At 35.4% G+C, this 24,472-nt stretch overlaps 1 protein-coding gene and 1 non-coding gene across 5 annotated transcripts in view; one reads left to right on the top strand and one right to left on the bottom strand.

Moving 5' to 3' along the window:
- Positions 1-24,472, top strand: part of ATG5 (autophagy related 5) — a 137,609-nt gene that overhangs the window by 8,288 nt on the left and 104,849 nt on the right. For 3 of the 4 annotated variants that reach the window (XM_033234734.1, XM_033234735.1, XM_033234737.1), the window contains exons 2-3: positions 964-1,129; positions 8,688-8,815. In XM_033234734.1, the coding sequence (XP_033090625.1) occupies positions 1,022-1,129; positions 8,688-8,815 (236 nt within the window). In that variant the 5' untranslated portion in view covers positions 964-1,021. The remainder of the gene's footprint in view (positions 1-963; positions 1,130-8,687; positions 8,816-24,472) is intronic. The other variant, XM_033234736.1, reaches the window with a different exon arrangement.
- Positions 13,186-13,295, bottom strand: LOC117098128. The gene has a single exon (XR_004443189.1). It is a non-coding gene; the product is annotated as a U6 spliceosomal RNA (small nuclear RNA).

The raw sequence follows: 24,472 nt of genomic DNA, 5'->3' as shown, positions 1-24,472 counted from the left end.
GATAAGTATATTGAATCTTAGTATCCAGGTGACACCTGTTGAGTTATTCTAAGTGTATATTATCAACAGTATTTATTTCAGCATTTAGTCATGTCGTGTATTGTGTTATTCAATTGTAGAATATTAGCATTGGAAGGCACTTGGATATTATGGAGGTCAAAAGCCATGTCCTTATGCCATACCTAGAATATTGTTTTGCAGACCTAGTGCTATATTTGTGGTATAGAGAATATTCTGAGAGATCCAAGCAGAAGCTTTTACTGTTTCATTGGGGCCAGAGGACTGGGAGCTTGGTTTACAGAGTAGGGATTTGAATAGGTGAGAGAGGAGCATATTAGGTAGGGGAATAGTAGGATACAGAGAAAGGTGTTTAGGGGGCCACTTTTGGTAGAAGGTTTACAAAAAGAAGTAATTAAAATGGAAGTATTGGTGGGATTACATTGTGGAGAGGATGAAATTTAGAATGGGGAATGGGTTTATAGAAAGATTTTTTCCCCAATGTGAAAGAGATATTTTCTAAGATGAGAGAGTAGTTTTGCAGGAAGAGAGGAAGAACTGTCTGCAGGGGTAACTGCAAGAACGATCCTTTGGAGTTGGACTGTCAGGATTCATAGGGTATAGGTGAAGCTTCTCTTTAGATAAGCAGTAGACTCTTCTGGGCTTGAAAGACTGAGGCAAATATAGTTTCATTTTTGACTTTGGTTCATTACTCAAATGTACAATGAATATTACTGGTATATGTAATTTTGAATTAGTTACTTTTCTGATTCCTTTAAATAATAATTTTACATTTAGAATTTGTTGTACTTTTTTTGGATTTATACTAAAGATTGGCGATCACATCTTTTTTTTTTTTGAAGTGGATAATCTTTATGGCATTGATTTTTTAAAATAATCTTTTGTTTTCTAGCAGGTTCTTCATCCTTTCAAGGATCTGACTAATGCTCTTTATTTTATTTTCAGTTTGGCTTTGGTTGAAAAAAGAATTTAGCCTGTATGTACTGCTTTAACTACTGGAAGAATGACAGATGACAAAGATGTGCTTCGAGATGTGTGGTTTGGACGAATTCCAACTTGCTTCACGCTATATCAGGATGAGATAACTGAAAGGGAAGCAGAACCATACTATGTAAGTACATTGATTGTGGCAAATGGGATATTTAACCTTGTCCATTTTTGTAAAAAAAAAAAGCTCTAAGAACTTGGAGGCCATTATTATGTAACATTTTATATACAGCTAATTCATGCTTATTTTGGAAAAAAAATTAACATAGATAAGCATAAAGAAGGAAATATTCACCACTCAGAGGACAAAACCACATGTTGTCATGATGCCTTCTGGACTTTCTTTTCCTTACATGTATGTGGGTATGTTAATGGAATCAATCATCTATGGTGCCTGCTTGACTTTCTTTTTCTTATGCATATATTCATATATAATAAATGTATGATAATGGAATAATAAGATAATGTGCTTTTTTAATAGGAAGAGATTTTGAAAATAATAGGTTCAGATTGTATTCTTTTGTAGTTAAGAGATTCCAAGCAACTGTTTAACAGTGTTTTAATAGCTTAATGAACATATAAACATGCACACATACACACATGATATGTTCACTGAGCTATTGTATGTTATATGTGAGATAATATGTAATATATATGTAATATATATTATAAATTGCTGCACCTAGACTTGCAGGTGTGAGTTAATGGATTACGTATTTTACAAACACGTTTCAAATGTCTTCTGATTTTGGTGTGCTTTGTTTCCCTTTTCTAAGTGCATGTATAATCCCAGTTTATGCCTCTTGTCAGAGATGACATCCTGCCTGGTTTACTGAATAGCCCGTAATAGGCAAAGATATTCTCAATTGTTGTTACTGTTTTTTCTTTTTGTGTCTCAGGTATGCATTCTAGTGTTTACCTGGAGATGATATGGAAAAGTAGAAATGTATTTGTGATGAGGAAACGCTTCTTCTGTTTCACTTTAGTAAAGTCTGCCTTTTGCTTTCCCCCTCATCTCTGAGAGGCAGCGCCACTCCTTAGCCTGCCTTCGCCACGGGAAGTCAGATTAGTGGAGGAAGCTACTTACCAAGGAGCCGATTCGCTCACTTTTTGGGTATAGGACTGTTGTTTTGTTTTTGTTTTTGTTTTCCTCTGTGCATCCTCAGCATCTGGCACTGGCTCTTCAAGGGGTACTACTCAGTGCATGAATGTTTCCCCAGGTTCATATTGGGATTTTGTTTGAAATCATCTTTTTGGGTTTTCTTACTAGAAATGATAGTTTTAGAGAAGTTCGGCAATCTTGTTATTGGTACTCAAGGTTATATACGTGTGAGTAATCTTTGGAAATATCAACCGTTTTCTGTCTAGAAAAACACCACAGTTAAAAACCAAGTATGGTCATAGTTTTATTTTTAGAAGAATTTCATTTGTTAGAGGTATTTTTTCTGTTCTTGTTCTGTAACATAGGTTAGGATACCATTTTTTTTTCCCAAATAAGTTTTTGGTGCTTTAATTACAACTTTAACTTTCATTGGCTTTGCAATAGTATCTAAACCAAAGAGTGTGTTTGGCCAAATTGACAACAACTGAAAAATAATTTAAGTCTGTTTATTTTTATTTATTTTTTTTGAGACAGAGTCTCGCCCTGTTGCCCAGGCTGGAGGGGGCAGTAGCGCCATCTTAGCTTACTGCAACCTCCCCCTCCTGGGTTCAAATTATTCTCGTGCCTCAGCTTCCCAAGTAGCTGGGATTACAGGCGTGCGCCATCATGTCCAGTTAATTTTTGTATTTTTAATAGAGACGGGGTTTTGCCATGTTGGCCAGGCTGGTCTCAAACTCCTGACCTTAAGTGATCTGCCCGCCTTGGCCTCCTAAAATGCTGGGATTACAGGCATGAGCTACTCTACCAGGCCTGTTTACTTTTAAATCAAACTCTAATGTTTGACATACTTCCTAAAGTTAAATAAATTTCATGTAAAGAATACAGTATTTTTTCTTTATAGACCTGTTTAAATGTGAAAAGACTTGTGAGCACTAGATTGTAAGTTGTTTTCTAGTGTTTCTAATCAAATTGAAAATGGCAAGAGTGTTGAGGGTAACTGTAGGAGAAAGGATTGTCTTGTCTTGTAGGTAATTGCTTTTTTCTTGAATTCTTCCTAATTCTTCACCCAGAGAAACCACTTATACAGTCATGATTTATGTTTTTGAAGACTGTTGGGTGACAGGCATATAATAAATATAAAACAAAAAACTAGAATTTAAAACCATATGGCACAATCCAAATTTGGCTGTTTAAATACGTACGTGCGTAAGTGTAAGTTAATATATACAAGACAGTAAACAAAACATTAGCAATGACTAGTCTTAGAATTACAGATGAGGATTTTAGTGCCAATATAGCTGTCGTTCAGATATGTCCCTGGCTGTCAATTAAGTTTGAACATATTTTTAATATTAATATTACATATATTCCTGTCTTTTCTGCATTTTGATTTGTTGCCTCTGTGCATAATCTTTCCGCTTATATCCTGTACATATTATCACTGAGCATTATGTTTTATTTTTCAGAGAATATTGGGAAGGAGATTTGTAGAAACTGGATAACTTTTCAGTTTGTATTCTTCCGGTTATGTTCATTTAAACTGTTGCTTTTTATTTAGATTATCCAGTATAAAAACACATATACTCATTTGCATTGCTATTTTGTGACTTGTGTCTAGAAGAAATCATGATTAGACCCATGGTCATCAATGTCATGGACCCTTAACATTAGGCAGCAATCCCTTTATGTATCTTTAGTCAGGTGTCTACCCTTTTCCGCTGTGACTATGTCTCTGAGCCCTGACCTCTTCCTTCACTCTTAACAGGTGACCTCACTCCCTCCTTCGTGAAGAAAATAGAAATGATGTGATAGGTGTGATAGGACCTCCCTTAACTTTCTGCCACCAAATCTGCAAAACCTATCTGCAGTCACACACATTTACTTCTCTTTCCCTCCTGTTATATTGGAAGAAGTATTCTTCCTTCTAGGCAAGACCCAGCCCTCCATCTATCTTCTGCCTTCTCAGAAAGCTAGTGGTATCTGATCTTCTCCCACCTCCACCTCTGCCTTCTCTATTTATTTTACTTTCAACTTCTTATCTGCTGGCTCCTTCACAGTTTTTAATGCTGTCATAAAGCCTTCCTATCCTGAAACAACAAGCCTCTGTTGACCCCATCTCTCAACTTTGGCTTTTCCTCCATGGCTAGACTTCTTAACAAGATTGTTTATAGTCATTGTCTGCCTTCCACCTCCTACCAGTGAGTTTTCTGTAACTACATTTTCATACCATTCCAAGAAAACTATTCTTGCCAAAGTCACTAATGGTATCTTTTTAGCCAAGCTCAGAGTCTGTTTTGTAAATTTCATTTGCGTTATCTCAGCAGTGTTTGATGTTGTTGGTTGTTTCTCCCATCTTGTGGCACTGTGCTGTTTAGCCCTGCAGTGCTCAGTATCCTTGGTTTTGCTTTTGCCTGTATGGTTTTTATGTCTGTGTGTATGTGTGTGGCCTTTTTTTGCCACATCTTTCTCCTTTGTTTATTCCTTAATATTGGTATTTCTTAGGGCTCTGCTTTCTTTTTTTTTCACTTCACTTTTTACCCCCTGGAGTTCTTGTCCATTTTTATGTCTTTGTCAAGCATTTGTATCTTGACAGTTCCCAATATTTTTCTCCTGAGCTCCAAACCTATATATTTGTCTGCTGGAGATCCTCACTTAGATGTCTTACAGGAACTCAAACTATGTATGTTTGAAACTGGGCTCATCAGCTTTCCCCCCAAGGAAATATGGTTATCTGCATTATTTTATTCCCTTCCTATTTTAGCAAGAAGAATTACTCTTACTCGAAACCTGAGGCTCATCGTTTGGTGCTTCCTTCTCTCTTATCCCAGATATTTAGTTGGTAACTTATTCCAGCTGATTTTAGAGCTCAGTGTCTCTCAGACTTATCTGATCCCTTTCATCCCCCACTGCTACAGCCTAGACCAGACTACTGTTTAAAAACTGATCAGGCCAGGTGCAGTGGCTCACGCCTGTGATCCCAGCACTTTGGGAGTCCAAGGCGGGTGGATCACCTGAGGTCAGGAGTTTGAGACCAGCCTGGCCAGCATGGTGAAACACCGTCTCTACTAGAAATACAAAAAATTAGCCGGGCGTGGTGGTGGGTACCTGTAATCCCAGCTACTCGGGAGACTGAGACAGGAGAATCACTTGAACCTGGGAGGTGGAAGTTGCAGTGAGCCGAGATCTTGCCTTTGTACTCCAGCCTGGGTGAGAAGAGTGAAACTCCATCTCAAAAAAAAAAGATCAAATTGCACGGTAATGACCAGTTTCCTGCTTTTAGTTTTCCCTTCTTTCCGTTTTCTAGTCTACAATTGGTGTGATCTTTTCTAAACACATATCTGATCTTGTCACTTGCTTGCTTAAAACCTTTGTGGCTTTTCATCATTTTTAGGATCTTTAATTTAGTTTACAAGGTTCTCTATAATCTGGCCCCTGGCTTCCTCAGCACTATTCTGTCTTAACTCTCTACCTTCCTATCATATTCAGCTTCTTAGACTTCACTCAAATGTGCCCATCTTTGTTTCTCTATATTCATTCTATGCCTTTTGTCTTGCAATGTCCCCTGTTTGGAAAAGGCAGAGGTATCTCCCACACCTACACACACCCAGACTTCCACACCCACCCATGTTCATTTCACTCCTATTTGTCTTTTGACTCTTTGCCTTAAGTTACATACACTACGTGTCAGAGTCTCCCCTGAAACTCTAGATCAGGTTAAATTCCTTTGCTACTTGGCTCTTGTAACATTCTTTACTTCCTCCTTGCATTAATCACATTAGTAATTTTGTATTTTGTATCTTTTTTGCTGTCTAACCTGTCTGCTGTATAAGGGGAAGGACTCTTCTGTCTCTCTCAATGCTATATCCTCATTGCCTAGTATGATGCTTTACACATTGGAGTGGAACAGAAATCTAGTATGTTTTACTTCTATTTTTGTCCTAGAAAGGTCTCTAATTTTAAAATTGAAAATTGTTGGACAGAATAGGACTTGGCATGAAGAAATAAAATTATAGGCAACTTTTTTGGAAACATAAGTATTCCATATAATTGCGTAAAATATGTATTCTTTTAAGCTGTATAGATAAAAAAGAATCACTTGTATCAGAGTCATGGAATACTTTATACTAGGGCTAAATGAGGAATAAGAGAATGACAGTTTCCATTGTAGCTGACAGTATTTCCAAATGGAGTTAATCTTATTCAAAGTAAAAGAACTAAGAGAACATTGAAAACATTTGTTAAGTGAAATAAACCAGACACAGAAGGACAAATATTATATGGTTCCACTTAAATAAGGTACCTAGAATAGTCAAATTCATAGAGATAGAAAGTAAAATGGTGGTTACCGGGAGCCGGGGAAGCAGGGAATGGGGAGTTACTGTTTAATAAGTAGAGTTTCCGTTTAGGATGATGAAAAAGTTCTGGAGATGGATATTGAATGTACTTAGTATTACTAAACTGTACACTTAAAAATGGTTTAAATGGTAAATTTTATACTAGGTATATTTTACCACATTGAAAACAAATAACTGAAACCAATGAAGTACACCTAAGAAAAACAATGAGTAGTATATATAATCTGCAGGTAAAAGGCAAGAAGATGATGTCTTTTCATGTTGTTTTCATTTTTATTTGTTTAAATATTTCCTAAGTAAATTGTATCTATATGTACTATAGAATAGTCATTCTTAAATCTTAGAGTGATTTCTTAGTGTTACTATGGATATATTAGTTAAAGATTACTCCTACAGGCCAAACAGAACAGAAAAATGCAGCTATATTTCAATGTGGATTCTGCCTTAAAAATGAGTATTCTTTTAAAATTACAGTTGTTGGCTCTGCCTCACTTAACCTTTGGCATCTCTGACTCATTCAGCAAATATTTATTGTGTGCCTCCTTTAAAGCAGGCACTGTTTTGGGCAGTGGAAATGTAGCATTGAACAAAACAGGCAAAAATTCCTGTCTTAATGGAGGTTATAATCTAATGTTCTTTTTTCCGTATTGTAAAAAAGATTTTATTTCATAAAAATCATTGTGAGTTCTTTAGCAACTTTGAGTGAAGCCAAGGCATGTAGTACAACACTCTCCAAAATCGGGAGCTGATGTATCCATACCCATTAGCTGTGGTGTTTCTTCCCTCCTACTGTCTCCATAAGTCAGTATTATTTTCTACAGAATAGATTACTATGTGATGCCCAATAATCACTTTTAAATTAAAGTTCAGGATTTATTAATAGAGACCTTATTAGACTAATAGATTATACTTACATATTTTTTGAAAACAGCTAATTTGCCATGCTGTTATGCCTTTTTAAAGAGACTTTAATGTCACATCTGTATTTGTCATTTCTGAAAGAATACACTGAATGTTTTCTCTGTCATTTATTTAAGAATAGCATGATATTGGCAAGCTATTTAAAAGTAAAACGGGCGATAATACTTCCTGTGGGGGAAGAAAACTGCTTTTTCTTACATTAAATAGTAAAAATTCCTTTTTCTTTATTCACTAGTCACAGTTATCTCTTTATAAAAGAAGAACTTATAGTCTATTGAATGCATAATACTGTTCAACAGCTTGTTCATAGTGTTTAGTACCTTGTATTCCATGCTGGAGCATGCCAACTGTCTCCCTCCCATACCCCTGTACTCCGTAGCCCCTAGGATCAATGTCATGTTCTCCTACCTAGTTGGGACCTGTTATCTTGGACTTCCATGATTAAATAGAAATTCCTTCAATCAGAATATCTCTTTTTGTATATATTTGCCAGCTTAGTAGTTCCACTTGATTTATTGGTCAAAAGATATCACCTTGAATAAAGAGCATGAAAGATGATGCAGTTACAAAAGCAGCCAAAAGAATAACAAAGCAGTTTTATCAGCAAAAGAAGTCAGACACTTAGGAAAGCAAGAAATGACTAGAGTGTCTACTGCAAAGGAGGAAAACCATAAATTTTTGCCAACCTCCTTCTTTTATCTAATTGTCGGTTCTTTATATAAATCATAATTGATTTTCCAAAACACTCTTCCTGTTTTATTTTTGGGTACCGTTCGTGGGGAAAAAAAACACTGACCAGGTTCTTCATACTGTTTTTGTTGAGGCTTTACCTAGCCCAGCATTCTCTCTCATCCTTCAAAACATGATGGACTGGTTGAGAAGATTTGATTGATAAGTCAAGGTATACTTTAAGACTCGAGTTGATTATCTTCTTAAAACAGTTTAATTGACTCAGATGAATCATTTTAATTTTTAAGTTAAATTTGATAGAATCAATAAGTATCTTAAATAGTATGACATCTAATTACATTTTTATTTAGTGTTATAGAAAGTTGTAGATAGATTTGTGTTGATGATTCTGGGCATATATGTGGTAAGCTGTGCTTAAAGTAATGACCCCATAAGAAATATTAAAACATCTTAACCTTTAAGCTTTGATCTTCTATAAAAAGCAGTTGACTTTGTGTGGGATGTTCAAAATAATGCAAAGAACACGGCTGTTTTTCCTTAAAATTCAAAAACCTTAGTATTTTTTAAAAATAATAACTAGTAAATAAATACGATTTTACAAATTTTCATTTCAGTTGCTTTTGCCAAGAGTAAGTTATTTGACGTTGGTAACTGACAAAGTGAAAAAGCACTTTCAGAAGGTTATGAGACAAGAAGACATTAGTGAGATATGGTTTGAATATGAAGGCACACCACTGAAATGGTGAGTGAATTTTTCTGCATTATTAAGCATTAAGTATATACTAGCTTTAAAAAGATATAGTGCCCTGAAACAGTTGTAAAAAAGTTCTACGAGGATAGATGTCATTAGTCTAGCTCATACAATACATGCAGTTTAGACTATTATTAGAATACGTTATTGAAAATATTTCTGCCTTCTCTTTGGATGCATGGATGACTGGACAGCTTCATATATTTTTAGCAATAGATTTTTGTATGGTACAATAAGAATATATTTGGTTATGGGCTATTTTCAGACATATTTAAAACTTCCTTATGAAAAGTCATCTCTTGACACTATTCAGTTTTATTTCTGTCACCAAAATATTTATAACATCTTTATATACATAATTACCTTAAGTGGCATTGTTCACACTGATTGCCATATTTAGTTGACCACTGTGTCAGAAGCACATCTTAACTAGGCTTAGTTTAGAGTATTTAAAATATATTGATTTCCTTTTTACATGAAAAATAAATTTGGTGTTTTACATTTTTAAGAAGAGTATTGAACTGATAAGAACAGATACTACACTAATCCCAGCACTTCGGGAGGCCGAGGCTGGTGGATCACCTGAGGCCGGGAGTTCGAGACTAGCCTGACCAACATGGAAAAACCCCATCTCTACTAAAAATACAAAATTAGCTGGGTGTGGTGGCGCATGTCTGTAATCCTGGCTTTTCGGGAGACTGAAGCAGGAGAATTGCTTGAACCTGGGAGGTGGAGAGTGCGGTGAGCTGAGATTGCGCCATTACACTCCAGCCTGGGCAACAAGAGTGAAACTCTGTCGCAAAAAAAAAAAAAGTATTAAAATCACATCCTAAACCTGGGCTTATCCATGTACAAATGATGTTTTTTTGTACTTCCTCTGTTATTGCGAGTTTTGTTCATTGTGCTTCCAAAAATATTTAATGAAACTGGAAATTACAAAGAGAAGAATGTAAAAAAAAAAATAGTTCAAGGTATGCTGGATGTTAATGTTGAAATGCTGCCATTTGGATACAGTTGAATGAAAAGATACAGGCTAAGACAGATTTAAATGAAACATGAAAAATACAAATTGGTTAAAAATGGACTTGCTCTCTGAATTGGGGAATATTAAAATGAAGAGTTTTTGAAAGAGCTTTAGGACAAATGAAAGGAAGCTAGTTAGGTGTTTAATAAATGCAGCTGATGTGAATCAGAGGACTTTATTAGCAAGGAGAGAAATTTTGGAACTCATCTTGTGCTGATGAGATCCCAAGAATGAGTAAATTTTTCATAATGGCTTACAAACATGCAAGGTTGTATTTTGGGTCCCATCTCTAATCCTTTGAGGTGGTTCTGGGAAGTTACGACGTAGTTGTCTTGTTACAGCATTCTTTCTTTAAATCAAAACAATACTGAGCTTCATGATCATATATCAGACTCTCTGACTCTTCTTGAGTAGTTCTAGACGTCACGCAGCATAGATAAGGCAATGTTTTCCATTTCTTATTTCTCAGGAGAATTGGAGGTTTTGGAAGGGGAAGGTGGCTTAAAGGAAGTGTAAATGGAGTAATGATTGTTAAATAGAAGAGTAGAATGACAGAATGGGGGGAAGAGTGTGGGAGAGTAGCAATGGGGTGTATGTATGCACTTGACATTTCTATCTATAGTTATTTACATTGTATTGCATTATATGTATTACAGATAATCTCAAGATTTTGTGTGACTAGCGGGGCTTTTCAGTTTTATTGTAAAGCAGGATTTCTCAATAGGGTCACTATTGACATTTTGAATTTGATAATTCTTTGTTGTGGTGGGCTACCCTGTACATTATAGGATATTTAACAGCAACTCTGGCCTCTTCCTACAAGTGCCAGTAGCACTTCCTCCAGTTTTGATTATCAAAAATGTTGCCAGATGTCCCTGAATGGAGGCAGAACCACCCCCAGTTGAGGAACTCTGGAAAATTTGGGAAACCTCAGTTTAGCTTGTAAAGTAAGTGATTGCCAAGTCATCATCTTTCAGTTGCTGTTTTATTCTGTCCCTTGTGGTGATTATTCTTGTATTCAATATGGCTTATATTTTATAGGTTTATGGGTAAATAGTGTTTGGACCCATTTCTCCTTGTCACTGCAGAACAATGATTTTGGCTTAAACATTATTATACCATGTTCTTACTTGGTCAGTATTTATCCCTTTGGAAAGTCTTTTATTGAAGAGTGGAGTTCTTTTCCCTTTTGGAGAGCTTATGTGAAAGCAATTATATTCAAGTATCTTCATGGTAGTTTTGGGGGTGCTAACTTTTTATGTGTTATATCACTTCCACAGTTATGTCATGCTGTAAGCTCATTATAGCTAATGACTTTTGATACATCTTTTCCTTTAGTGTTTTTAAGTACTCCATATATATGAAGCGTGAATAACTTCCAGAGGCATAAATGTAATCCAGGACCTCTGGGCTTAGTCTTGATCTTTTCTCTCTTTGCTTCCAGTAATATCAGTTTTCTCTTATGTTAAGAAATGTGTCTTCCTGGATATAGGCTGTCAATATAAGAATCTGGCATTTAAATAGTGGGTTTCGCAAAATAGGGTGGTTTTGTGAATTTCCATCAGTGTAGGAAAGTGGCTACCACTGAAGTGTTGGAAGACTTGGACTTTTGAGACCACACAAGCGTCTTAAGGATAGAGAAGCATTTATTTGAGTTGGATAATAACGTCCTTCCTATATTTATTTTTTGGAGTTTTAAATAAGTTCAGGTAGGAAAGGAAATTAGTCGCCAGTTAAGACAACTCATAAATGAGGGAAGAAAGAACAGAAATTGATGTTTCTTCTCTTCTTTATAACCTTATCACTGATTCTGTCCCCTAATTCAATTAAGTCTGTCTTTTTCATACAAGGTGACAGTTCTCAATGGCAAGAAAAAAAAACTAGAGTCCTTGATAAATCATGACTTCCATCATACTCAGATGGTAAAAATACGACTTTATCTTCCTTTTGGTAGGACATAGATGAAGAGTACGGGGGCTTTGTTTTTTAAACAAATGCTTGGTTTTAAAGAGTCTTTTAAGAAATACTACATATAGTAAAATTAGTTATAGATAATAGCATAATGGAGTATTAAAACAAATTATTTTTCCTTTACTGTTAATTCTTTGTTACTATTCTTTGTTCATCTACTTGGCTGACAGACTCTGTGAGAAGGGAAAAATAATCCCAAGCATATAATTAATGTGGAATAAAATTCATCTTTTCTTTTTTTTTTTTTGAGACGGAGTCTTGCTCTGTCGCCCAGGCTGGAGTGCAGTGGCATGATCTCAGCTCACTGCAACCTCCGCCTCCCGGGTTCAAGTGATTATCCTGCTTCAACCTCATGAGTAGCTGGAATTACAGGCTCCTGCCACCACACCCAGCTAATTTTTGTATTTTTAGTAGAGACAGGGTTTCACCATATTGGCCAGGCTGGTGTTGAACTCCTGAGCTTAGGTGCTCCACCTGCCTGGGCCTCCCAAAGTGCTGGGATTACAGGCATGAGCCGCCGCGCCCGGCCAATTCATCTTTTTTAGAGTATGGTTTGAAGAGATTTTATTTTTATTTTTATTTTTATTTTTTTGAGACGGAGTCTCGCTCTGTCGCCCAGGCTGGAGCGCAGTGGCCGGATCTCAGCTCACTGCAAGCTCCGCCTCCCGGGTTCCCGCCATTCTCCTGCCTCAGCCTCCCAAGTAGCTGGGACTACAGGCGCCCGCCACGTCGCCCGGCTAGTTTTTTGTATTTTTTTTTTAGTAGAGACGGGGTTTCACCGTGTTAGCCAGGATGGTCTCGATCTCCTGACCTCGTGATCCGCCCGTCTCGGCCTCCCAAAGTGCTGGGATTACAGGCTTGAGCCACCGCGCCCGGCCAAGATTTTAAACAATTGTGTACCGTTGTGTAGCTACTAAGAAAATCAAGATGATAAGATATTTAATTTCACAAAATTCCCTGGTGCTCCTTTACAGTTACCTCTTCCTTCCCCCAACTCACAGCAATTACTGACCTAATTTCCCATCTCAGTGGTTTTACCTTTTTCAGAATGCCGTATAAATGGAATCATGTAGTATGTAGCCTTTTGTGTCTGAATTTTACCTCAAGTAATGCTTTTGAGACTCATCCGTTTTGCATGTATTAGTGGTTTTTCCTTTTTATTGCTGAATAGTATCCCACTGTATAGTTGTACCACAAATTGTTTGTTTATTCATGTGGACATTGGGTAGTTTCCATTCTGGGACTATTTTGAGAAAAGCTGCTGAAAACACCTAGAGGTCTTTCTCTGCCAAACCGCATATATTGTAAAAGAGAAAAATTTAATTTTGTTTTCCGAATGTTCCTTTATTTTTTATTTTTATAACTTAAAAAATTTTTACTATGGAGCACTTCACAAATGTGGGTGTCATCCTTGTGCAGGGGCCATGCTAATCTCTGTTGTTCTAATTTTAGTATATGTGCTGCCAAAACGAGCATGAATGTTCATTTTTAGTATGTGGAAAATGTGATTGATTTTTGTGTTCTGCAACCTTGCTGGACTCACACACTAGGTCTAGGAGTTTTTTTGGTAGATCCTTTGGGGTTTTCTATGTAAACAGTCTTGACATCGGCAAATAGAAATTACTTTAATTTTTCTAATCTGTAGGCCTTTTATTTCTTCTTCTTCTTCCTCCTCTTCTTCCTCTTCTTCTTCTTCTTTCTTCTTCTTTCTTTTTCTTCTTCTTCTTTTTCCTTGGATTAGAGTGGTGAGAATGGACATCTTGTGGTGTTCTTAGTTTTATGGGGAATGTATTAGTCTTTCACAATTGTCATGAATAGATGTTGGATTGTTGTCAGATGCCTTTTCTGTGCTAATTATATGATTGTATCACTTTTCTTCCTTAGCTTGTTGCTATAATAGATGACATTTGTGGATTTTTGATGTTGGATCAACCTTGTATACCTTTAATAAGTCCCATTTGGTCATGGAATGTAATTAGTTTTATACATTGTTGGATTCAGTTTGCCAAATAATATTTTGTTGAGGATTTTTGTGTCTTATGTTCATGAGAGGGATTGTATTTTTCTATTTTTTCGATTGTCTGATTTAGTATTAGGGTTATACTGGCTTTATAAACTGAGTTGGGAAGTGTTCTGTTCGGATGTATTTTCTGGAAAAGATCGTGTAAAAATGCTGTTAATTCTTTAAGTGTTTGATAGAAATCTCCAGTGAAACCACTTGGGTCTGGAGGTTTCTTCCTGGGGAGCATTTTAATTACCAATTCAATTTCTTTGATATATATAGATCTACTCAGCTTGCCTATTTCCTCTTCATTGAGTATTGGTAGTTTATGGGTTTTGGGGATTTGGTTCGTTTTTTTCTAAGTTGTTGAATTTATAAATATAGAGTTATTTATAGTATTTCCTTATCAGTGAATGACTGTAGGATCTGTAGTGTTGTCTTCATTTTTTCAACTTTGTTAGAGGTTTACCAATTTTATTTGTTTTTTTGAAGAACCAGTGTTGTGTTTATGGATTTTTCTCTACTTTTAAAAATTTCCAATTTTGTTGGTTTCTGTTTTTTGTTTTTAATAATTTTATTCCTTCTGCTTGCTTTGGTTTTGTTATTTTTTTCTAGTTTCTTGAAAAGGAACTTAGGTTATTTTTTTGAGCCCTTACCTTAATTTTTTTTTAAATTGTAGTAAAATGCATGTAACAAAATTTACCATCTTAACCATGGTAGTGTTAATTACACTCAAAATGCTGTACAAGCATTTAGTGTTACAAATGTCTATTTCGGCCATGCTTTAGTGTAGTTCATAAATTTTGATATGTTCTGTTTTTATTTTCATTCAAGTCTATGTATTTTTAAAATTTTCTTTTGAGGCTTTCTTTTGGAGCCTTAGTTTTTTTTTTTAGAAATGTGTTTAATTTCCACATTTAGTGGTTTTTTGTTATCTTAATTAATTTCTAGTTTGATTCTATTGTAGTAAAAAAAGAGCTTACTGTAATTTTGGATCTTTTAAATTTGTTAATGTTCGTCTCCACTCTTGATTCCCTTATTATCCAGCCTCTGGATTCTGATTCTGTCTTCTAAGTATACCTTAAACTCCCTGCTTTGTTTTTTGGGATTCAGACGCATCTGATTTCTCATATGGATTGTTTTAGTAACCTCTTAATTTGTCTTCCTGCGTATAATACTATTGCTTTTAGTTTATCCTCCCCAGTGCCATAATTTTTCTTTCTGAAATGCAGATCTAACATTGTTATTCTCCTTAAGAACCCTTTTCTGACTTCTCATCATCTACAGTGTAAAGCCAAACACTAAAGCATGATGTGTGTGTAAGGTTGTCCATGATCCCACTTCTTTCCAGGCGTACTCAGCTACTTGTAATGAATATTGGATAATGTTTTGGGCTTCTGTTCCTTTGCTCATCTTCTTTGATAAATCATTTTTGCTCTTTCTAGCATCCTTTGTTTTGGTTGTAATTAATTATTCATTCATATATTCCCTCCTTTAGCTCATACTTCTAACTTCTAGCTTAACTATGACCTTTTTTTATGGTTCTTTTTAGTCCAAAGTGATCATTTCTACCTTTGTGCCATCTCTACACTATGTGTGTACTTCATATATTCTTGTCATGTTATAACTGTATATTGTAACATAATGGTTATTAAGGATGCTGACTCTGGAGTCAGAAACCAGATTTCAAATCCTAGCTTCATCACTTACTAGTGGTATAACCATGGGCAAGTTATTTGACCTTTTTTTTTTTTAAGATGGAGTCTCGCTCTTTTGCCCAGACTGGAGTGCAGTGGCGCGATCTTGGCTCACTGCAACCTCTGCCTCCTGGGTTCAAGCAATTCTCTGGCCTCAGCCTCCTGAGTAGTGGGGATTACAGGCGCCCGCCCACCACGCCAAGCTAATTTTTGTGTTTTTAGTAGAGATGGGGTTTCACCATGTTGGTCAGGCTGATCTCAAACCCCTGACCTCGTGATCCACCCACCTTGGCCTCCCACAGTGCTGGGATTACAGGTGTGAGCCACCGTGCCCGGCCCTATCTGACCTTTTTGTATCTCAGTTTTCTTATCTGTAAAACAGCAATAGTAATGGTACCTTGTACTTCTGTAAGTTTGAAGAATTAAGTGAGTTAATATGGGTTAAGTATCCCTTATCCAAAATGGTTGGGACCAGAGTGTTTCAGATTTCAGATTTTTTCAGATTTTGGAATGTTTGTATTATATACTTACAGTATTCCAAATCTGAAAATTGGAAATACAAAATGCTTCAATAAGCATTTTCTTTGAGCGTCATGTCAGTGTTAGAAAAGGTTCAGATTTTGGATCATCTTTCTTTGTACTTTAACCAGTAGCACATAGGAGGGGATAAGTAAATGTTTGTTCAGTGAATAAATGAATGAATTTAAATTTGCCCCTTGCTTTTATTTAGAAAACCGAGACTCAAATAAGTAAAATAACTTGCTCAAATAGGTAAGGTAGGACCAAGATTTTGAGAGTATCAGTTCAGGGCTCTTTTCACCACACCTGCTAACATTTTGTTTAAAAACTTTTCTCCCATCTTGTCTGTTCTCTAATTGCTTATGTCAGTTTGTCCAAACTAGAATTTAGAAAATTTAACAACAGTAGTGTACTTATAATGAATACTCCATACATTTGTTGTTGTTGATTTGTAGATAGCTTACAAAGAGGTTTTGTCTGATTAGAGCTTTATCTTTGTATCTTTAGCTTTTAAAAATTACATGGGAAATGGAAAGTGCTGGCCTGACTCAAAATAGAGTCTCTTTCTTCAGAGGGATGTTAGTCAGCAGAGGGTGCTCTAACATTGCATTTTGAGGGGTGAAGTTTCTTATTACCACACTGGTGTTCACATTTTATATTTGTTACTTTTATATTACAATTATTTTAAAAGAACAGTTCTTGGTCCTTCTGAAGAATACTTTGTAAGTAAACCCTGATTTTGGTTTAGATCTTAGACCTTCAAGCACAAAAGTTAGAAAAAGCTTCTCATTTTGTCAACTATAAAATAAATAACTTTAGTGGGAAGTTTTACTCTGTGCAAATGGACTTACTTTCAGGACAGGTGGTGAAAGGAAGAAGTTGAAATTACTTTTTGAATTGTAAAAAAATATATACTCGGGCTGCATAATTTTGGTCAATGATCGACCACATTTAGGATGGTGGTCCCAGAAGATGATAATTCTGTATTTTTACAGTATCCTTTCTATGTTTAGATGCATACATACTTACTGTGTTACAGTTGTCTAGAGTATTCAGTGTAGTAACATGTTGTACAGGTTTATAGCCTAGGAACATTAGGCTACACCACATAGCCTAGGTATGTAGTAGGCTATGGCAACTAGGTTTGTGTAAGTACACTGTGATGTTTGAACAGTGAACGAAATTGCCTAACAATGCATTTCTCTGAACATATCCATGTTGTTAAATGTCCCATGGCTGTATTGACGTTGATCCTAAACACAGACGTGATAAAATGACTTAGAATTTAATACTCTTTGTGATTTCAAAAGTAAATTTTAGCAAAATGCTTTAGTGAAAACCTGTGTATAATTTTTTAAAAAACATTTAACGTTTTAATCATGAATGCTAACAGATTCTTCTGTCTTATTTGCAGTCTTTTTAAGGTTGTGAATTTCTGGAACTTAACCCATTTATGCAGGAGGTTACAATTTTTTATGTGTGAGAAATCAGACCTTGTCAATGACCTTGAACAGTTTACATAACTCCCACAGGCTTAGTGTTCCAATAATGGAACACTAGGCATAAAGGGGTTAACAATGTATTCTGTAAACTAGATTTTTAAAATGTGACTTACATAGCATTTTATATATATGGTATCCCTTCATTATTTTTGAACTTTTTCATATATAAGAATAAACTTAGAAAGCTGTGAAACACATTGCTACTCTATAGTTGTTTATATTTGTCCCACATACAGAGTAAGGCAATATTCACAGCAATCATCAAATTACTTTGGTTTGCATTTGTAGTTACATGCTTGCAGTTACAATGAAATGTAATTCTGTTTCCAGTGAATCAGAATGCAGCAACTTTCTAAATAGGAGGCATTTATTTTAGTGACATGAACTTGGGCAGTAGTTCTCCAGTACAGGGAAAATTCTTTTAGTGCTGATTTTAGAATACTTGTATTAGTTTGCTATCTGAGTACAGATATTTAGACTAGAATCATGTTCCTTCTGAGAATATCCATTATTGCTACACCATGTGCCAATGTGCACACGTGCACACATACACACACATATAAATGGAGTAATGAATAAAAAAAGAAGCAAAGAAATATTAAAATATATTCATTTCGAGAATTGAATATGGAAGACAAGAGCAATGTAAAGAAAAAAAAAATAAAATGTAAAAATAGACCTAATACTGTTCTCATGCAGTCATTTTCTGTAGGGCAATACGTTGAGCCTTTAGCTAGTTTGGTCCTCTTATTTATGCAGAAAATACAGTTCTGGATAAGAGTCGGTGTTCCGTATCCATGGGTTCTGCATCCATGGATTCAGCCAACCATGGATTGAAAATATTTGGGGGAAAAAGCAATAACTAATAATACAACAATAAAAATGAAACCACAAAAAATCCAATATGGTTTAACAACTATTTACGTAGCACTTACTTTGTAACAGGTATTATAAGTAATCTAGCAATAATTTAAAGTATGCAGGAGAATGTATGTAGGTTATATGCAAACACTGTGCCATTTAATATAAGGGATTTAAGCATCTGTGAATTTTGGTATCCAGCTGGGTCCAGGAACCAATCCCCCATACATACCAAGGGTGGACTGTATTCCAGGTTCAAATCCTTATTATTTCCTTTTCTATTAAATTTAAGTTAGATGGCAGAAGTAGCAACATAATAGCCAATAGTTACATTATGATTTACTTATGGTGTATGTGGTTTCTGTGTTGTGGATTAGAAGTCTCCTCACAAAACTGTATATAATATCTGTTTAGAAGAGTTGTACAAATTAGTACTTTTGAAATCCTTAATGTAAATAAGATTAAAGTGTAAGAGAAACTCAATACCTTTAATTTTTGCCGGTTCTGTTTTCTTTTACAGATTTTCTTGAATATCAATAGATTCATCAGAAATAAGCAATCTGGGAACCAGTGAAATCATTTTTCACTGGTTTTGTTGGGAATCAATATCTTTACATGAAAATAATTATAACATAAAAATTTGTATTGAACCACATGTTAATTATAGAATTTGACAATGGAAATAAGTAAATAGAAACAAGTAAATAAGTAAATGGTTATTTTACTCCTAAGTTTTTCTGGTTCATTTTTATTTAAAAAAAATCATTACAGGACGATTATTCATTTTAATAATATTTAGAATGTTTTTATGTTAGTACTTTATTATTTTTTTTTTTTTATGGAAATGGAGTCTCCCTCTGTTGCCCAGGCTGAAGTGCAGTGGCACTATCTTGGCTCACTGCAACCTCCACCTCCCGAGTTCAAGCAGTTCTCCCACTTCAGCCTCCCAAGTAGCTGAGACTACAGGTGCATGCCACCACGCCCAGCTAATTTAAATTTAAACATAATTTTAAGGAAGTCTATGTTTACATTTATCTCCTAATTCTTAATATACCAAGACAAAGGAGTCGTCATCATTTACCATCTGGGACCAGTGAAATAAAAAGTTTTAAGATTTCGACAGGGTAGGGCCAGGCACAGTGGCTAATGATTGTGTAATCCCAGCACTTTCAGAGGCCAAGGCAGGTGGATCATGAGGTCAGGAGTTCAAGACTAGCCTGGCCAACAGAAACCCCATCTGTACTAAAAATACAGAAATTAGCCGGGTGTGGTGGTGCATGCTTGTAATCCCAGCTACTTGGGAGAATTGCTTGAACCCGGGAGGTGGAGGTTGCAGTGAGCCAAGATCACACCACTGCATTCTATCCTGGGCAACAAAGGGAGAAGAAGTGAGACTCTGCTCATGCTTCTGAGTACAGATCATGCCTGGCTCATTTTTTTTTTTTGTATTTTTTGTGGAGACAGGGTTTTGCCATGTTGCTCAGGCTAGTGTCGAACTCCTGGGCTCAAGCAATCCACCTGCCTCAGCTTCCCAAAGTGCTGGGATTACAGGCATGAGCCACCATGCCCAGCCCCAGTGAATTTAAAAATATATATACATATATATTTTATTATATATATATATATTTTATTATATATAATATATATTTTATTATATAATATATCTTATATATAATATATAAAATGTTTTTCTTATATATAATATATATATTTAAGTCAGTTTCCAAATAATTTAGAGAAGCTAGAATAAAGGAATAGTGTATAACAACTTTATTAGAAATTTTAATACAGGTTTAAATACAGCAGATTTATATTTTCATTTCATATTTTTCTAGTTTTAAAGGTGTCTAAAATGGTCAGCATCCCCTGAATGCAACTAATTGCTCATTAATTTTTATACATACAAATATACCTCTGAGAGGTTCTAGCTTATTACTTCTGGCCCTTCTTGCTTCTAATAGTGTTAATAATACTTGAAGAAATCGATAAACCCTTTGCCAGCTCATGATTTCATTACGAAATATTTTCTTTTTTATGTGAATCAACACCAATAGACTTTTTTTCATTTCAATGTGACCTAATTCCTTCAGTCTTCTTTGTATATAAATAGACCTTTTGCATTTGCCCACTATCAAATAAATTTGAGTCCAGGTTTTTGTCATAAAATATCTTGTAATGAAGTTTTTTCTGTTGATGACTAAGCTGTTAAGATTACCATACGTTCCTTTTTGTCCTTAGAAATATATTGTTCTTCTATTAGTTCTTGAGCTATGTAAAATTTGGTATCGTCTAAAGACTCAGAGTTTGAGATTTCACTTAAATGATCAATTTCACTATTGTCATTAAAGTCTAGAGTATTGCTGTCTCTCTTTTCTTTTTGTCCTGATTTGTCTGATAATTGTGAAACATCTTCCTCTGTCAAGTTTTTTTCTCTGCCGTTATAGGTAGAAAATGAGAAATTTGGAATTTTCAACTGTGTTAATGATAGCTAAAAACTGATTCCAGAGTGGGGTCTGCTTTCTTTTTTCTTTTTTCTGAGACTGTGAGTCTCTCTCTGTTGCCCAGGCTGGAGTGCAGTGTCGCAGTCTTGGCTTACTGCAACCTCAACCTCCCGGGTTCAAGTAATTCACCTGTGGCTCAGCCTCCCGAGTAACTGGAACTACAGGTGCATACCACCACACCTAGCTAGTTCTTGTATTTTTAGTAGTGATGGGGTTTCACCATATTGGTCAGCCTGGTCTTGAATTCCTAACCTCAGGTGATCCACCCGCCTCAGCCTCTCAAAGTGCTGGGATTACAGATGTAAGCCACTGTGCCCAGCCTGCATTCTTGTTTTACACTTTCTTGAAAGATGTTTCAATACTTTAGGCAACACAGTAAGAAAATGAAAGAAGGGTACATTCTTCTATCATCCTTCTAGGCATCACGTTATTTTTTCAGTTTCTCACTGTTTTAGTCTCTTACTGGGAATAATTGACAAATAATGATGAAATAAGTTCCAGAGTGATGAAATAGTAAAATGTATAGGAAACAATAAAATCATTAAGACCCTAAAATATATCTTAGATTTATAAAAGGGTCCAGTGGCTCCATATAGTAATTACTACATGGAGTAAGTTTTATCTTTTTTTTTTAAAGTGAGTTTTTTCTGTTCTTTGGAATACTTTTAAGAATGAATAAAAGTCATGAAGTGTCAGTCATTAAAATAGTTGGAACTGCTCAAAAAAGAAACTCAGAACCTAAAATTGTCTCCATTGGATCTTTATGTTGTACCTAGGGTTAGTCTGTGGACTTCCTTGATTTATGCATTCAACAGCTATTCATTATGGACTTTGTTCAAGATTCTGTGTATTTACAATTTTCTCGTTTTTTAAATATTGAGGGTAAAAAATAATTGATGATTGAGTCTTATGTTTAACTTGTATTCTTATCCAGATATTTCCTTTAAAAGTTATTTGGGCTGGTCACAGTGGCTCATGCCTATAATCTCATTACTTTGGGTGGCCAAGGTGGGAGTATTGCTTGAGCCCAGAAGTTTGAGACCAGCCTGGGCAACATAGTGGGACCCTATCTCTATAAAAAATAAAATATAGCTGGGCATAGTGACACATGTCTGTAGTCCCAGCCACTCAGGAGGCTGAGGTGGGAGGATCACTTGAGCCCAGGAGGTCAAGGTTGTAGTGAGCTCTGACTGCACCACTGCACTCCAGCCTAGGTTACAGAGTAAGACCCTGTCTCCAAAAAAAAAAAACAACCTGATTTTATATTATAGATTGCTTTAAGATATGATATTTGGTTTAGAATTTGCTTACAAATTTACAAAAGTGTTTCACACATTTGTTAATGGCGGGGAATATGTAAAACACTGGGTTGTAGTAATTTTATGTGATCTCAAGTGAATCTTATCTAATAGATTGACTATTTATTTTGCTTAGTGGAGTTCTTTGTAGTTGTATTTTCAGTGCTATTTAGAATCTGGAAAGCAATATGGTGTCACTTTTGAAATTTTAAGTCTTTTTAATGAAATGCAAGTAAATAAAACTTCAGTTAAGTGCCTACATTCATCTTTAACCCTGTTGCAGATACCTAAGAGAGAAATTCTAAAAAAATGAAGACGTTAAAAGGTCTGTTTTGTAAAAGTATGAGGTGTTATTTAGAGTTTGTTCAATTTGAATACTTCAGAGAGAAGGATCAGAATTGGATTAAATCTATGACTTGTCTGTAGTGCTATATATGTATATATGTGTGTGTGTGTGTATATATATATATTTTAGGTTTTGACTGAGGCGAGAGTTTTTCCTGGTTCCGTAGTTTTCTTCAGTATTATTTTCTGGATATGAAAGGATTGATGAGAGAGAAATTTAAGGGTTCTTATTAAGAGATATAATGCATATAAGACTAAAAGTACCCCCACTGTTTTATTTTTACCAACAGGACGTTCATCCTGAATCCTTTTTTTTTTTTTTTTTTTTCTCGAGGCAAGGTCTCACTCTGTCGTCCAGGCTGGAGTGCAGTGGCGCAGTCTTGGCTCACTGCAGCCTCTACCTCTCGGGCTCAAGAGATTCTCCCACCTCAGCCTCCTGGAGTAGCTGGGGCTACAGCTGTGTGCCATCAAGCCCGGCTAATTTTTTTGTTTTGTTTTTTTTTTGTATTTTTTTTTGTATTTTTGGGTAGAGACAGAGTTTCACCATGTCAGTCTCAGGTACTGGAACTGTCTCCAACTCCTGACTTCAAGTGAACTGATCCACCTGCCTTGGCCTCCCAAAGTGTTGGGATTATAGGCTTGAGTTACTGTACCTGGCCCATCCTAAATTCCTACCAAATAAATACATGATCTCTAGAAACTGATGACTTTCCCATAATTATGTACAAGTAAGCAAGCATAAATTATGTATATACAATTATATATATATGTTTTATATATAAGCAAATGTACTACTCCTTGCAGAGCAGGGCTATCCCATAGGCATTGTGGCCAGAGTAGCACAAGCATAAATAATATTAACTGACATTTGAATCTTGGTCAGAGTTACTCATTTTGAGATAAATTTGATGTGATTTCAAATTTTGCAGCTTTTTAATCTAGGAGTAACTCATTAATAGATTATACAGATAAAGACAGGACTGTGTATAACACCAAGTAGTTTTCTTTTTGCCTTGGTTGTGAGTACAGGTTGAGCATCCCACATCCCACAATTTGAAATCCAGAATTTAAGTACATCTACTCGTACATACATAGGTAAACATAGCACTGACATGACACTCAAAGGAAGTGCTCATTCCAGCATTTCAGATTTTCAGATTTGGGATGCTCAAATGGTAAGAATATGATGCAAATATTCCAAAATTAAAAAAAAGAAAAGCTGAAATCTGAAACACTTCTGATCCCAAGCGTTTTATAAATGGGATACTCAACCCGTATTATTTAATTCTGATTAACCAAGTAAGCTCATTTACTTTAGATTTTTTAAAAGGATGGCTTAAGGTTTGTCCATTGACATCTACAGCGTTTGTATTAGTCATGTTTATTTATTGCTCAGTAATTTACTTCACTGTGAGTAATAGTTATATTAGGAAGTGTTCTCTTATTTTGGAACTTATATTTTTTTAATTTAGAATTAGGTTTCAGAAGAATATTCAGTGACTTGGGAAAATGTTGACATTATATTATGTGAAAAAGGTTATAGTTTGTAAAGGATAGTCCTAATCTATATTTAGATATGTATGTATAGGTAAAAGACTGGAAATTTATATGCTATAATGTTAATAGTAACCGCAGAATAGGTGATTTGCATGCGTTTTAGGTGCTCATCTTGGTTCTTACAGTTTTTAAAAATTTTAAGTTCTAAAAGTAAAAAAGATATTTAAATAAATTTATAAAAATCAACTGTCTTTTATGAATACTGGGATGACAATTAGATGCAGCAGTACTGTGACATAACAGTTCACACGGCTGATAAAGAATGCCTTTGCCCACAATCCCATTGTGCATATTGAGGTTTCTATGGGAATGAAGTGTTTAGAAGGAAACCACCTGATGCCTGGAAAGTAGATCATACTAGCCCAGGCACG

The sequence above is a fragment of the Trachypithecus francoisi genome, unplaced genomic scaffold (genome assembly GCF_009764315.1).
Source record: "Trachypithecus francoisi isolate TF-2019V2 unplaced genomic scaffold, Tfra_2.0 Lachesis_group15, whole genome shotgun sequence".
Taxonomy (NCBI): domain Eukaryota; kingdom Metazoa; phylum Chordata; class Mammalia; order Primates; family Cercopithecidae; genus Trachypithecus; species Trachypithecus francoisi.
Note: the sequence above shows the minus strand (reverse complement) of the source record. Positions and strands in the feature narration are given on the sequence as shown.